The following is a 14,047-nucleotide window of genomic DNA, read 5'->3' as shown; positions in this document are numbered from 1 at the left end:
ATATAATGCAATCATCTGCGGTTACTAAAAACTATTGTGTTTTGACATATATGCAATATTTAATTTGTATTATCGTCATAGCAAAAAAAAAATGTTTCTATAAATGTGATCGATTTTTAATGCATACTCTAACTGTCCAGACTCTTATAGTTTTATTAAATTATAGCGGTACAAACCACAAGGTCAGCTACTTTATTATAATAAAATTCTCTTATTATAACAATAAAAAAATTTCCACGTTTTACGCACACATTAAAATATTCAAATGCGAAATTCACAGGTGTGTTATAATATAAGACATAAATGTTTTGCTTAGTACATACGAAAGGAAAGTTTTGTTTAGCTGTGAATTAATAATCATACACAATTCCAGTATAACTCACGGGGATTTCCTTGTTTTTACACTTTTTTGTGATCATGTTATTTTCTATGAGTTTCACACAAATCGACTGTATATGCATTTGGTCATATATTTGTGAAAATATATGACCCAATTTATAACTTGTAAGCATTTACTGTTTAGTACTCCTGTGGACTTCTGAGATTGCATTAAAGTATTCAATTCTCTGTATTTGTCTTGTGCTCATTACTGTAAAATTATTAAATTTTGGAATTATAAGAAATTATAATAAATAACTGGCTTGTGTACCTAAAGCGTGCGCGCGTGTGTGTGTGTTTTATGAAATCCTAAATTGTTTTCCACAACGTATAATTCCTTCGTAAATGTGATCGGTGTAACGTTCGTGAAGTCGTGAAGTAATCAAACCCGCGCAAGCAACCGAGTGAGAGGAGTCATTGCGCCCTTGCCTTTTATACGGACTGGATAGTAATACACCGTTCGTATTGAAATAACAGACGTGATTATGTGTAGCGATAATTTGTGATCTTGTACAATGATTTTGGATGAGTTGGGATATATTTGTGTGTGATTGCCGGTTCGGATAGTAGTCTAATAAGATCCAATAGGCACGTCTACGCGTATATACCTTTTTCTGTCTCTCTTGGATTTTTTCTTTTTTCTGGGTGTATTATTATACTTGATTTTTTTTAACTACTAATTTTGCTCCGTGATTTCTGGTGTCTTGCTTCTATGGATCTCGACGAACCGTGAACGCTTTGGATGCATTTCCCCTTGTATATTATTCGTTTACGGATCAACAGTTATCGAAAAACAAAACGGTTTTTCTATTCAATAGTAATGTACTACGATACACTTCTAAGTGCTTCGTTTTTTTTTTTTTATTATATATTTCCGGTCTCATTTGTATATTATCAAAATATTCATAGTCAGATATGCGCCAAAGGTGTCGAATATAAATTTCCATTGTCTTTGAATAAATAACTATTTATTCGAAATAATAATATTATTATCTAAAATGTAACACACTTAAAAGGTCACAAACATTGTCGCGGGAAAGTCCTATATACTGTGAACATGCGTAATCTAATGAGCTATTTCGTGATCCTAAATAATTTAATCAAGGTTATGAATGAATAATCTCTTCATTTTTTTTTCCCTGTTCGTCACCGAGTATTGCTTACACAATAACAGTTCTAAGTGTTGATTATGTGTTAATCTTAGTCAAAAATTCTGTCTATCAAATACTGAGATCAAATTTTGAAGTTTTCTTCTTTAAAAGCTAGTAAGTTGTTATATTAAAGAATCCATATGTTTTCACTTGCAAAATAAACGCTAATTATCAATTGGTTATACTAAATTACAAATTTTCTTTTTGAAGAGAGTGCATTTCTGACAATCTGCCTGGGGCGCAATTTAAAGTAAATACATCCCTGTGTCACGTAAAACGTTGACAAAAAAATTTTATTAGTTAGAAATTCTCTCAATAAACTTGGTTCCATATATTTTATCATTTTGGCAAATAAAAATAGATTTAAAAATAACTGTTGTTTTTATAATATTCTATGATTTTATAATCTTATGAGTTTGAATTATTGAAAAAATTATTTTTAAAAGAAGAATATAAAAAAAATGTATGCATCAGCCGGGAATCGAACCCGGGCCGCCCGCGTGGCAGGCGAGCATTCTACCACTGAACCACTGATGCTCATGTTAATGTATAAAATTTAAGCTTATATAAAACAAAATTTTACTTAAATTTTATTAAAAAATTATTAAAACAAAAATATCCTTCAAGTTATAGTTACATTTTAATTAGAACAGTTTATACCAAATTTATCTAATCTTTTATGTAAAACAGTTGTACGATTTGTAATTTAAATATATATATTTGATAATTGAACGCTTTTTTATTTTATTTATCACATGATTTAATTAGGTCCTTTGATCCCATTTTTACAACATTCTAAATAACGTCCTAATCTTAGAAACTTTAACGTGAACTATTAAAATATGATTTCAATTAAAAGCTATACAGAAAAAAGTATTTAATATTTGTCTTTTGTCTTTGTATTAAGTACTTAAATATTAATTTAGGGTAATCCCAAATAAAACATAATCATGGTTTTACTAGCCATTAGTTGATTGTAGGTAATTTGTTGATGAACCAGATCCTATTGTGCTCATGTAATAACATTATTGGTCACTCCTCATATATAATTACTTCATAGGCACAGTGAACGAAATTCTTAATAATTTCTAGAATAACTACAAATTAATTAAATACTCTAAATTTCTAGTAATTAAAACATTTTTTCAAATGCACATTTTATATGATCAACTTGTTATTATTTGTATTAATCGCTTGTAGTTATTTAATTTTTATATCCAAANCCGGATTCGCAGGTGCGTAACAAAAACACGACTTATCGCTACGATAGCTGAAGCCGAACTGAATTTGAATTATTTAATAAATAATATTGGATTATTTTTAAAATTATTGAATTTGAAAAAATCGAGATTATATATAGCTATTTATTAATTTTGAATACGTTTATATTTATAAATGTAGTGCATTTTACTATGTTTATAAAAGTTCATAACGATTTTCGCCACTTTTTTCTTTTACTCTTTTACATATATAAATACATAAATTTAGGGCGAATAATGTAAAAAAGAGAGGAAATATATCTATTATGTACGCTAAAATAGTAAGTTTAAGTTGCCTTATTGCTCACAAATGAAAACTTTTTGTCAAAGACACGTGCGTGTGGAACAAATGTCAACGATAATTTATTATTACTATAATATCATTCAAACACCTCAAATAACTTATAAATGAATGAATGAATGAATAGTATTATTCAAACATCGTGTATATTATTGTTTTATAATCTAAAGGTTGTTGTTAATTAATTTTCATGAAACATAAATTAATGTAATAAATCTCGGAATGTGCAACAATTTTATTAGAAAGCAAGTATATTAATAGATTTTCGCAAGATTAATAAAGTAGACGTGTCAAATAATACTCTTAAAAAAATGTATTTGCAAAAACATTCTACTTCATTTTAAATCTCATTATATGTATGTATTTATTTGAGTAAATGTAATTTTGATAAATTAGATTTTAACAGTATAGCTTACACATTTATAATTGTTAAGTTATTATTTAGAAGTCAAGGGACATTCGAAATTCATTTAAATGAATTTTTTAACTAAGCGTCTACTGCCAAATTCTTAAATTTCATGCACAACACGAAGTTACTAGTTTCCTAAGTTATATAAGAACATTTCAATGCTAACAAATTAATTTTTAATTTTAAATAAATTAAACAATGTTTTCAAATTGTTTGTGTTTTAATAATGAAATTCAGCGATAATCTAACATTCGGTTTTAGATAAACATTATTCTTTTAAATAAAAAGTCCGATTCATACGCACGTATCCAGGTCTTCCCGAATCTAAACTTTCTATTGAATTTTGTCAGAATTACAGTTTAATTTTTTAGTTAAAGTTAAAGTTAACATATAAATATTATATTATATTTAAATTTAAATTTAACTGTAATTAAATGAAGAGTTTGGACATTTTTTAAACCCTCTTAACTAAACCCTGAAGAAAATCGTATAATATGTTATGTTTAATTATTGCATTGTCTACATGAAGTAAAAAAGAATGGTATACTTACATCATTCGATATTATTTCAATTTAAAGCTTGTATAGTGTAATGTATAATTATAAAAGAAAAAACGATAACTTATCATGTGTAAGTAATTGATCTCTTGAGTCAAGATGAGTTTTTTAAGTTGAAATTTTCAAATAAAGAATCATTTTCTCTCTGGTATTTACATTTTACAATATGTAAACTATTTAATTGCAATCTGGTTTAGGCATAATGACTGTAATCAACTTATCATTATCTTTATGACAGCGTTTGATATCGAGGATTTTTGGACGTTTCCAAACCTATGGGTAAGGAAGAAGAGGTGTTTTGTGATAAGGGGTGTCAACAGTTTTGGCGGGGCTGCATGTGGACGTGGACTGAGATTAATTAATAACGTTGTCAGGGACACACATTTTCCTTTCGGACAGCCAGTGCTATTGGAAGGTACTGAAGGGCATAACGCTGGCGGGTAATGAGTGTATGTATATGTATGTGTTTCAGAGGGAAGTCGGGAGAGCAGTGCACCATATCACATGGTGGTGGCGCAACCTGTGACAATTGTCACTGCGCGAGCTCCTGACATTTTGACGGCGTCCCGTAAATTAATACTGTCAACAACCGAAACTTATTAATAACTTTTCAATTTAACCCTTCGTATCCTGATCACTGCACTATCGTAATAAAACTTTGGTAATATTCTCACTTGTAATGAAAGTACAAAATCAGTGTGCTTTAACGTCAGTTACAAAAATAATATGATTACTCTTAAAAATTCATAATTTGCTAGTTAACTATACTCAGCTGAGTTTAAATATGTCGACATAATTTTTTTAATTGTATTTAAAAGACCAATTTATAGCGTCGATGCGAAGCTGAGAAAAAATTAGTTTTACTATGATGTGTTTTTTTTGTCTGTTACCACTTTTTCTCAGCTCTCACCAAACCGATTTCTTTCAAAGATACGTCAAAATCGTATCTAGTCGAAGGCATTACCCTCAAAAATTGAAAACATTTCCTCGTTCCCCGTAAATGGGAAAAATCTTCAAAAATCGCTTATTTTCAACATTTTTTTCAATTTTTTTTTTGCTTAAAACTGCCATAACTTTTTCAAAAATGACCAAATCAATATAATTTTATTTTATAGATGCATGATGTCTTTACTTATCATTTGATATATTTTTTTTATAAATCTGACCCTTTACCTGCCCGGATGGGAGGATATAAAATGACAACTTTTTCACAAAAAATTAACTTTTGCAACTTAATTTTTGAAAGTGTTCCAGAAACTGACACTTTTATATATATCTTAAATTAAAGATAATGTAATATACTTTATTATGGAAAAAAAATTTCGCACTTTATTTTGACTTCACGGTAAAAATAGTTACCGAATGCTATTTTTGTGTGAAAATTCTCGATTTTATATTTAAAATTTTTAACTTAATAATGCTATAACTTATTGTAAAGTGTATGGAATATATATATTTATTTATTCATATATTACCATTATAAATCATTTGTAAATGAATACAATAAAATTGAATGTCTGATAAAATATTTCCACCCATTTTCTACTTTTAAAATCTCAGTATACGTATCTTTTTCTATTATACATTATTTTTTATTTACTTTGGAAAGTTACATTGAACTAACTACAACTAACTAACAAATAACTACTGTTCATCCAATTTTTTTCTATTCCAAAAAAACCATGCTTGAGTTAACATGTTTTGTGAGCTATCATTTTATTATTTCACACACGGACGTACGTTAACATATGGACTTGCGGTGAGAAATAAAACTGACCATAATATTATAACACATTACTGATCGTGGGGAGACAAAATCGCGTTCATGATCTATATAGCAAATGATTTTTACAGTTTACGTACTTGGTATCCTGGCAAAAATATTTTTACCGTGTGTTCACAGGCAGAACGATCACGTTTCGTATCTCTGACTGTATTATATTATTTATTATAGAAAGTGACCCTTTATGTTGCGGTTGGACGTCCATCAACCGTAACGGGCCAATCGACTGCTTCCAATAATATTATAACACTCTAGGCTCCGGTAAAAAATAATAATTTTCATATAATTATTTTTCCACTACTCGTCTAAACTTTTTTAATGTTGATATGATTGTAATAACGTCTTGAATTGCATACCACAATAAGCGTACAGAGGAAACGTTCAATAGCATCAAATAGGTTCAGATAAAAAACTAAGTTCTTGCTTTATTGAGAAGCATACACGTATACGCTATTTGCGCACGTGTAGTCTTTTAGGGATTTAACGATTTGATTTATAAAGTCCGTATTAAAATCAGCTTCTATCATTTTTTTTATATGTATTAATCATAATATACCATATACTATTACAAATACAAAAATTAAGTAATTCCATAAAATCGATGAATGAGCATGCAACCGTAGTTTTTACTAAAAAAGAAAACCGGTTTGTCATTCGAGCCATTCATTAAGTGACCAGTGCTCTTAATATAGCAACAATGACCTATATTATTGCGCAAGTCTGAATAGATCTTTGTCCGGACAAGTGATTTATTCAATCTTTTTCTCAAGTTCATAAACAAATAGTAAAATTAATACCTTCTCAGCTTCGCATCGAAGCTAAAATCGATTTGTCAGCCGTATCCGGTTCTCGGCGACGCTCCTCGAGTTTAATGTTATAATGTTAAATAATGATGTAACTGGACAACACGCCGGAAAGTTAACTGGATGTAAAAATATTATGCCGGTTAGTTCCAACATCAGAGTTACAATTATTTTTCTAAATTACCCCAATGCATTCTTAGGATTATTTTGATGAGAAATAAAATTACTCTAACCTAATTACGTAATTGGAGTAAGTTGTTAAGAGAACACCCATGCAGAGAATAAAACGGTTTGCGACATTTTAGAGGAGAAAAAAACCTATGATATATTGTTTTTAACGTAATAGATATTTTAATAAGAATTTTTATAATACTCTTATAAAAACTAATATTTGTGTAATAATACAAAAATTGTTAAAATACTCATTATTAAACAAATTAATTTATGTGTCCATATTAAATATCATTAATTACACTTTTAGAATGTCTTTAGTACTTGAAATATCTTCACAAAATATTAAACTTTTTTTTTTAAAAATCCATAATACATTCTTGGGAGTATACGTATATTTATAGAGAACAAAACAAGAGGTTTACTGTCAGTATTTATTGTATTTAATGAATTTCTTATTTATAAATTTATTCGAGGGAATTAACTTAAAAAATTTCCAACTGGCTAATTTAATTGGATCATATTGTTCACTGGATTTAATAAATATATATCTTATGACGTAAGTTAAAACCAATGAATCATCTTTAACATAATATACAACATGATTAGATTATTAAATCATAAATTTATAATACAATTATTATAAAATTTATAAATCTATTATCATTGGGGGGTGGGTATCCCTGTGGTACTCCCCACATTACAAAAATATTTACATGGTGTTGGAACCTTTTTTTCGTTTGCAAAATTGGTAGTGAATATATTCTTATGTATTTCCCCTAGTACGAATACCTAATTACGCCACTATTTTATTACCGAAATAATACAAATTATTGAAATATTTATTAAAGTATTGACTAATAATTATTAGTTAATGATTATTATCATCAAAAAAAGTTAAATTAAAAAATACCTTCTCAGCTTCGCTTCAAAGTTAAAAAAATTGGTGTTTTTTTATAGTTACCAATCCGAAATACTTATTTATGACCAACAAATGTATTATGGTGTATATGCGTAAATGAAATTAGTATTAATCAGTAATAATGACTTAATATTTATGCATAATAGTTTTTTAATTTTATTTTATGAATGAAAATTTACGTTTTTGACTTAATAGCCACTAACTAGTTATATTTTAGTAATAAGAAAAGACCATCATTATTAACGCATTTTTTATTTTTAATATCCATTTGACTACTAATTTGTGGTTTTCCGTTTTATTTTTAAAGAGAGTAGACAAGTATTTACACGTTAAACAATTGTAGACTAGTCTTTTATTTTTTTTCATTTGAGAATAAATTTTACGTGTTAGTTAACTATATATGAAATTTTGTGATGCTTCGTTTATCTGAAAAATTATTTGTAAAATATTAAAAAAATCTAATATTATGTGCTTTTGACAGTTAAATTAATAAATTGTCAAATCTCAATTGACTTTTATCATATTTTTAAAAATCATAATAAAAAAACTGTAACTTTACCAAGTCTAAAAATGCATTAACTAAGTGTAAGTAAAGTTTGAAACTGTTAAGTGGAAGTACTATTCATTCGAGTGAGTTATATCGCGTATACTATTGTTAACATTAATTACAGTCGATTTTTTTTTTTTTTTGAAAAGGACATTTACTTTCTCATAGTTCGCTTAAAAATAACATCAATTTTAGATATTTCATATAACATGCTGTATAGAATAAAAATATATATTAATTAATGTTGTAAGTGTACATTTGGCTTATACAATACCTACACACGCCATGTTCATAGGCCAGTATGTCGATTTTTCAACGAGTATGTAATATGATTAACGTTCATTCCTCATTCATGCTCGATTTTCGTCAGTTTTAGGTATAGGTATTCTATACACCATTATTATATATTAGTTTTTTATACTTATTTGTATTTACGTACTTTGCCTTAGCCCATCAAACAACAAAAACTCGTGTTTTGGTCCAACAGATTGTACTCGTACACACCACTAACGTGCCTGTTCGTTTCTTTTATTTCAGGTTTTCGCCCTAAGGTATTGTCTACTCACTTGGTATAATTTTTAAACGTACAACAAGTGTAGGCATGGCGATGACGACGTATTCGACACGTGAAATATCGCATGTCCTTAGCACAGTCGGCTATTAATCCACTGCCGAAAAAACATCTTCAACAATTGGGTTCAATAGCGTCGCGCGCCACAACATTATTACCTACGTGTGATTATTAATTTTTATAAAATATTCTCTTTTCTTCGCCTCCAAGTGTTGTATTACTTTGTTCATCTTGCGTTCGCATCATTCTAATTGATGACAAGGACTAATGAGCTATTATATTGTAATGTTCTCACCTGTACAACAGCGATGTTGAATCCGCTCAACAATGAACTGCTCGGCGAAAGAACAACTCTTTATTACAATGTATTATTTTTATTATCATTTAACAATTGTAATCACTACTTTTTATTTTTCAATTTTCACATCCCCAATTTTGGTCAAATCAGATAAATATTTAAAAGTCCATGGAAATTTCAAAACATAAATTTAATTATGATACCAACTATTTAATATATATATATATATTTAGAATTAAAAACTCGATTCTTTTTCTATTTTGTGTTTGCAGAGGATCATACGAATATGACAGTCAATGGTAATGAATCCAACACTTGGTGTGGATATTCTGCATCTTCATATTCACCGAATGCCGCACCATTAGCTAGTGGATATGCTGCATATCCTGACACTGCAAATGCAGCTGTTTTGCCAGAATCTGCGACAAATCACATGGAAACTCCGGTACCTAGTATGTTGATTAAAATTCAATTATATAAATAAACAAGAATATTAAATTTACCCGTATAGTTTTTTGCAATTAAAAAGTTAAATGTAGTCTGAACAAACTTTGAATTTAATATTTAAACAGAATAAAATGTTAACTCAGCAATAATTTTTTTACATTGTTGACACGTGTGTCAAAAATCTATTTCGCTGATCAGGATTAAGTATTTCTATTTTCAGTTTGAAATTCATATAAAAACTTTTACAATCATACATTAACTTATTTTAAACAAAATGAATAACTGTGAGTATGTGTACGCACAAGAATGTTTAGTATTATAGAATTTCTGCAGCTTATGTAACGAATATATTTTTGTAATCAAACCCGTATTTTACGAATCACAGTAAATCATTCATATAATTGGTTGTTTCCGTATCCAAACTCAGAAATTGAAATTACATTGTAATCACAGGGAACATAACCAGGGGGTAATGGGTGTCGGAGCCTAATAACAGTACTGCACGCGTATAGTGTGTACACAAAACACCCCTTATAATCTTAGAAGCGTCTTACCGTCTAGAAAAACGGATGGCAGTCTATACTTGCTGACATATTGAAGTTATTACAAGAGGCGGTTTACAATTTGTTCCGTCCTCGTATAAAAAAACAGAGGTATTATTATAAACTTAATAAATATTGTGGTCTTGTGAATGAAAGGAAGAATACAATAACGAGGCTTCGTGAATCATCATTTACAATTACATTATGCGTACGAGTGTAACATATGCTTTATGGATGTGTTATTCTAAAGTTCGAACTGATAAAAAGTAGAATCTGTAGGATTTTCAGATATTGTTTAAATAAAATCAATACTAGACTGCATTTTTTTAACATAATAATGAAACATAACTCTTTACTTCTAATCATTTTTATTATAATATAGGATTTATTCGTGCTTAAATGTTATCTTTCATTTAAAAAACCCAATATGCTCTCATAGTTTTTGATTGTTTCAAATTGCTAATTCAAGTTTTTAATTATAATGATTATAACTTATTGAATTAAAAACATTTTTAGTGTACGGGTCAGAAAATCAACATAGTCAGCCAATCGAATTTTGTTCTACCCATCCTCATCAGCACCAAGAATTGAAACCAATAAGTGGTGTCCACCAGGATATGGACTCTGCTGGATATTATTCGTCATGGTCGTCTTCCTCTGAAAACCACCATCCTGCTTATCATCATCATCATCACTATCCTCCTTATCAGTACAACGCTGCGATCCCTTCGGAACCTCCTCCCCCTACTATGGTTTTATACCCTCATTTGTATTCGACCGTCAACCAAAATCAAATACACCTACATCTACATCCACCAGCTGAGCATAAAGATGCTACAATCAACGGCGGTGTTGAACAGTATACTGACGATGTGACTGTTCTTGGTAATTCACCCCAGCTTACTATCAGTTCAAACAGACCCTCTGGTATCGAAATTGGGATACTTCCTCCTCCAACAGTACCAATTGATGATCAGAGTGATGTTATATCAATAGGAAGATACAATGATAGACAGCAAACTGATTTGACAGTTTGGAGGCCCTATTGAATATTTATAAATAAACGAATTCAGGCCACAGGGTATTAACATGTAGTGTAAACTCTAGCATATAAATAAATTTGTAAAATGTAGCATTCAAAAACTGAAAAAAATGTATGTGTAATGAACTATTTTATTTGGTCTCATTTCATTAAATCTCATTTTACAAACCAGATTTCTCATTGATTATAGATGTTATTTCTAATAACTTAAAAGTTATATATAGCATTATTCATACATGAAACATTGTGTAATGGAACCTGAAATCAAAATGTAATAGTATTAGTTTATTTCTGTAAATATGTAGAGAATATTTAAAAAAATATGTATTTAAATTGTGATATATATATATTAGGTTATTATTATAATTATGTACATGATTATAATGTAAATAAATAAAATATTTTCAATTATGAATGGTTTCTATGTTTCAAAATGATTCATATGTAGTTCAGAAATCTTAAATAAATGGTATTTTACATTTGTCCATAGGAGCAACTATACCAAAATTTCTGAGGTTGCCAAAAAAAGGTATGACTCACAGACCTTTGAGGTGACGGACCCCCCATTATTGTATTTCTAATATAGATATGTTAAATATAAACAAAAATTTAAGTAATTATAAAATGAAATGCAATCATTATTGTAATACGCATATAAATACATTTAGATGTTCATGATTATCAAGAAAAATACAACATTTTTCTAAAATTATAATTTTGAAAAAAATGAAATAAAAAAAAATTATAATCTTAATTACATCAATATTTGTACGACCAAACCAAAAAATGGGCTCAAATTTTGAGTTAAGGGTACTTAAGTCCCTCTAATATACCCATAGTTACGCCTATGCATACATCTATATTTAAGTTTTATTTAATAAATTTGATGTTTATAAAATAATTTGGAAGACATAATGAGCTAAGTTTGCGACAGAATATCTGCTAATGATTGATATACTATTGTTTTGATAAATTTTTGATGATTACAATCTTAGCAAAAATTTATAGTGTCCTTAAAAATGTTGTATAATGTTTTCATACAATTTAATACTACAAAGTCAAAAGTTACACTCAATTATTCTATAAGCAATATAAAATTATACGTTTAATTAGGGAAGACACTATAAGCTTTCTTTAGAAAGTAGACACTACATTTTCTATAATTTATCCTAAAAAGGTCATGAAGCATTTCTAAAAATGATTAGTTACACTTATGTAATATATAAGTCATTAACAATATCTCATAAATAGTTAAAGAGCTCTTCGGATTTAATATACATTTTCTTATTAACTAATATTAACCGCGAAATTGAATATTTTTTCAGTTAAAATGAACTAAGTGTTTTCTAATTTTTAAACAATTCCACTGTAAGTATATAACAAACAAATAAAACATGCTGTCCAATCATTCATAAGCATTGTAAAGTTCAACGAACCCGCTAAATGTATTAACTATTTCATTTTATAGCTTTTATAAGGTTTGTTAAAGTTTATCTTTTTGTATTGATTCGTTTTGCCCAATAATATGTACTATAAATGGAATAATACAGCTAGTATTGTTTAATTTTATTCAATAAAAAAAATTAAGCATCTTATTTTTTTTTATTAAAGATCTTCATTTTTGTTGCATAAAATACTAAAAATAAAATGATTGTGAAATGTTGTAGAGAAAGGTAGGACAATGAAAAATTATAAAGCTATTTTCAACAATTTCACTTGCAGGAAAAGCACATTAAAAGTATTTTCACTTTAATTATCTAGTTATTATTATTTAACTCTTGGAGGAAGTATACATGTATACACATATCAATATTAATATACACTTCTGAATGTAAGTAGGCACAACAATATTCTAACGTATATTACTGAATTACAATATACATTAGATCTTGGGTGGGACTGTCGGTTCATATTATACCCATGAACGATTTTCCAACGACATTTGATATTAGAGAGGAGCATCATACTCGTCCAGCAATCACACATTTGATATTACAAACAATAATACTAACATATTATTACTATAGTAATAATAATTTTAATTGTTTAATTATAAAACACTAACTATAATTCTATTTAAAATTTTTTGTGGCTAAATTGCACTTTACCTTTCCATGTGAATTTTCTTTTAATCGATTAATTTTTGTCCTCGATACAATCTACCAGAGTAATTTTTTGGAAATCTTCATATTATAAAAATACATAGATTCCTTTTCTTTCCAACAAAGAATTTAGGACTTTAGATTTACACGGTGACAGTGGCGTACACAGAAATTAAATTTGGGGGTATTTTTTGAAATTTAAAGAAAATTAGATATGACACTGCCCATATTGTTCACTCATAAAAATTTCTGTTTTCGATTACTTTATTGTGGAAATATTTATAATATGATATGATATTTTTTATTGTTTATCGTCCAGAATTGTCGCTTAACTTATAAATTTTTTTGGAGGGGTTTCAACCCCCAAAACCTCTCTTGCGTACGCCAGTGCATGGTGATTGTTCTTTTATAACATCGTATATGATCTTCATTGCATTCTAAATATCTGTAATTATCACTGATAAATTTTATTATTTTCACATACCATTTTATTATATTTAAAACACAAAATTGCCTAAAAATAGACTGCAATATTCAAACAAAATAAAAATTGAATTATTAGTTTTTATTGTTAATACTCAATAAACAGTTGTTCTTCAATTTTATAATTATTATGAAATAAAAACATTGAAACCCTCAATAATAAAGGTAATACAAGTGAGGGTAAATATTTTCAAGTTAAATACTGAAAACACGACAAATAGGAAGGAAACTTAATCGTATTGTCCATCATGTATTACTTTTGAACTTCACATATTTTTGAT

The 14,047-nt window shown here is 28.2% G+C and overlaps 2 protein-coding genes and 1 non-coding gene across 6 annotated transcripts in view; 1 reads left to right on the top strand and 2 right to left on the bottom strand.

The window, feature by feature from the left end:
* Window positions 1–11,596, top strand: part of LOC126895183 (protein lozenge-like) — a 27,252-nt gene extending 15,656 nt beyond the window's left edge. For all 3 annotated transcript variants that reach the window (XM_050666764.1, XM_050666763.1, XM_050666761.1), the window contains 2 exons: window positions 9,423–9,602; window positions 10,656–11,596. In XM_050666764.1, coding sequence (XP_050522721.1) covers window positions 9,423–9,602; window positions 10,656–11,188 — 713 coding nt within the window. In that variant the 3' untranslated portion in view covers window positions 11,189–11,596. The remainder of the gene's footprint in view (window positions 1–9,422; window positions 9,603–10,655) is intronic.
* Window positions 1–14,047, bottom strand: part of LOC126895201 (GTP-binding protein Rheb homolog) — a 146,211-nt gene that overhangs the window by 26,751 nt on the left and 105,413 nt on the right. The window lies entirely within an intron of this gene.
* On the bottom strand, window positions 1,996–2,066 carry Trnag-gcc (transfer RNA glycine (anticodon GCC)). The gene has a single exon. It is a non-coding gene; the product is annotated as a tRNA-Gly (tRNA).

Source organism: Daktulosphaira vitifoliae, unplaced genomic scaffold (genome assembly GCF_025091365.1).
Source record: "Daktulosphaira vitifoliae isolate Bord-2020 unplaced genomic scaffold, ASM2509136v1 Scaffold_1, whole genome shotgun sequence".
NCBI classification, from domain to species: Eukaryota; Metazoa; Arthropoda; class Insecta; order Hemiptera; family Phylloxeridae; genus Daktulosphaira; species Daktulosphaira vitifoliae.
The sequence above is the reverse complement of the archived record's forward strand: the minus strand, read 5'-3'. Positions and strand labels throughout refer to the sequence as shown.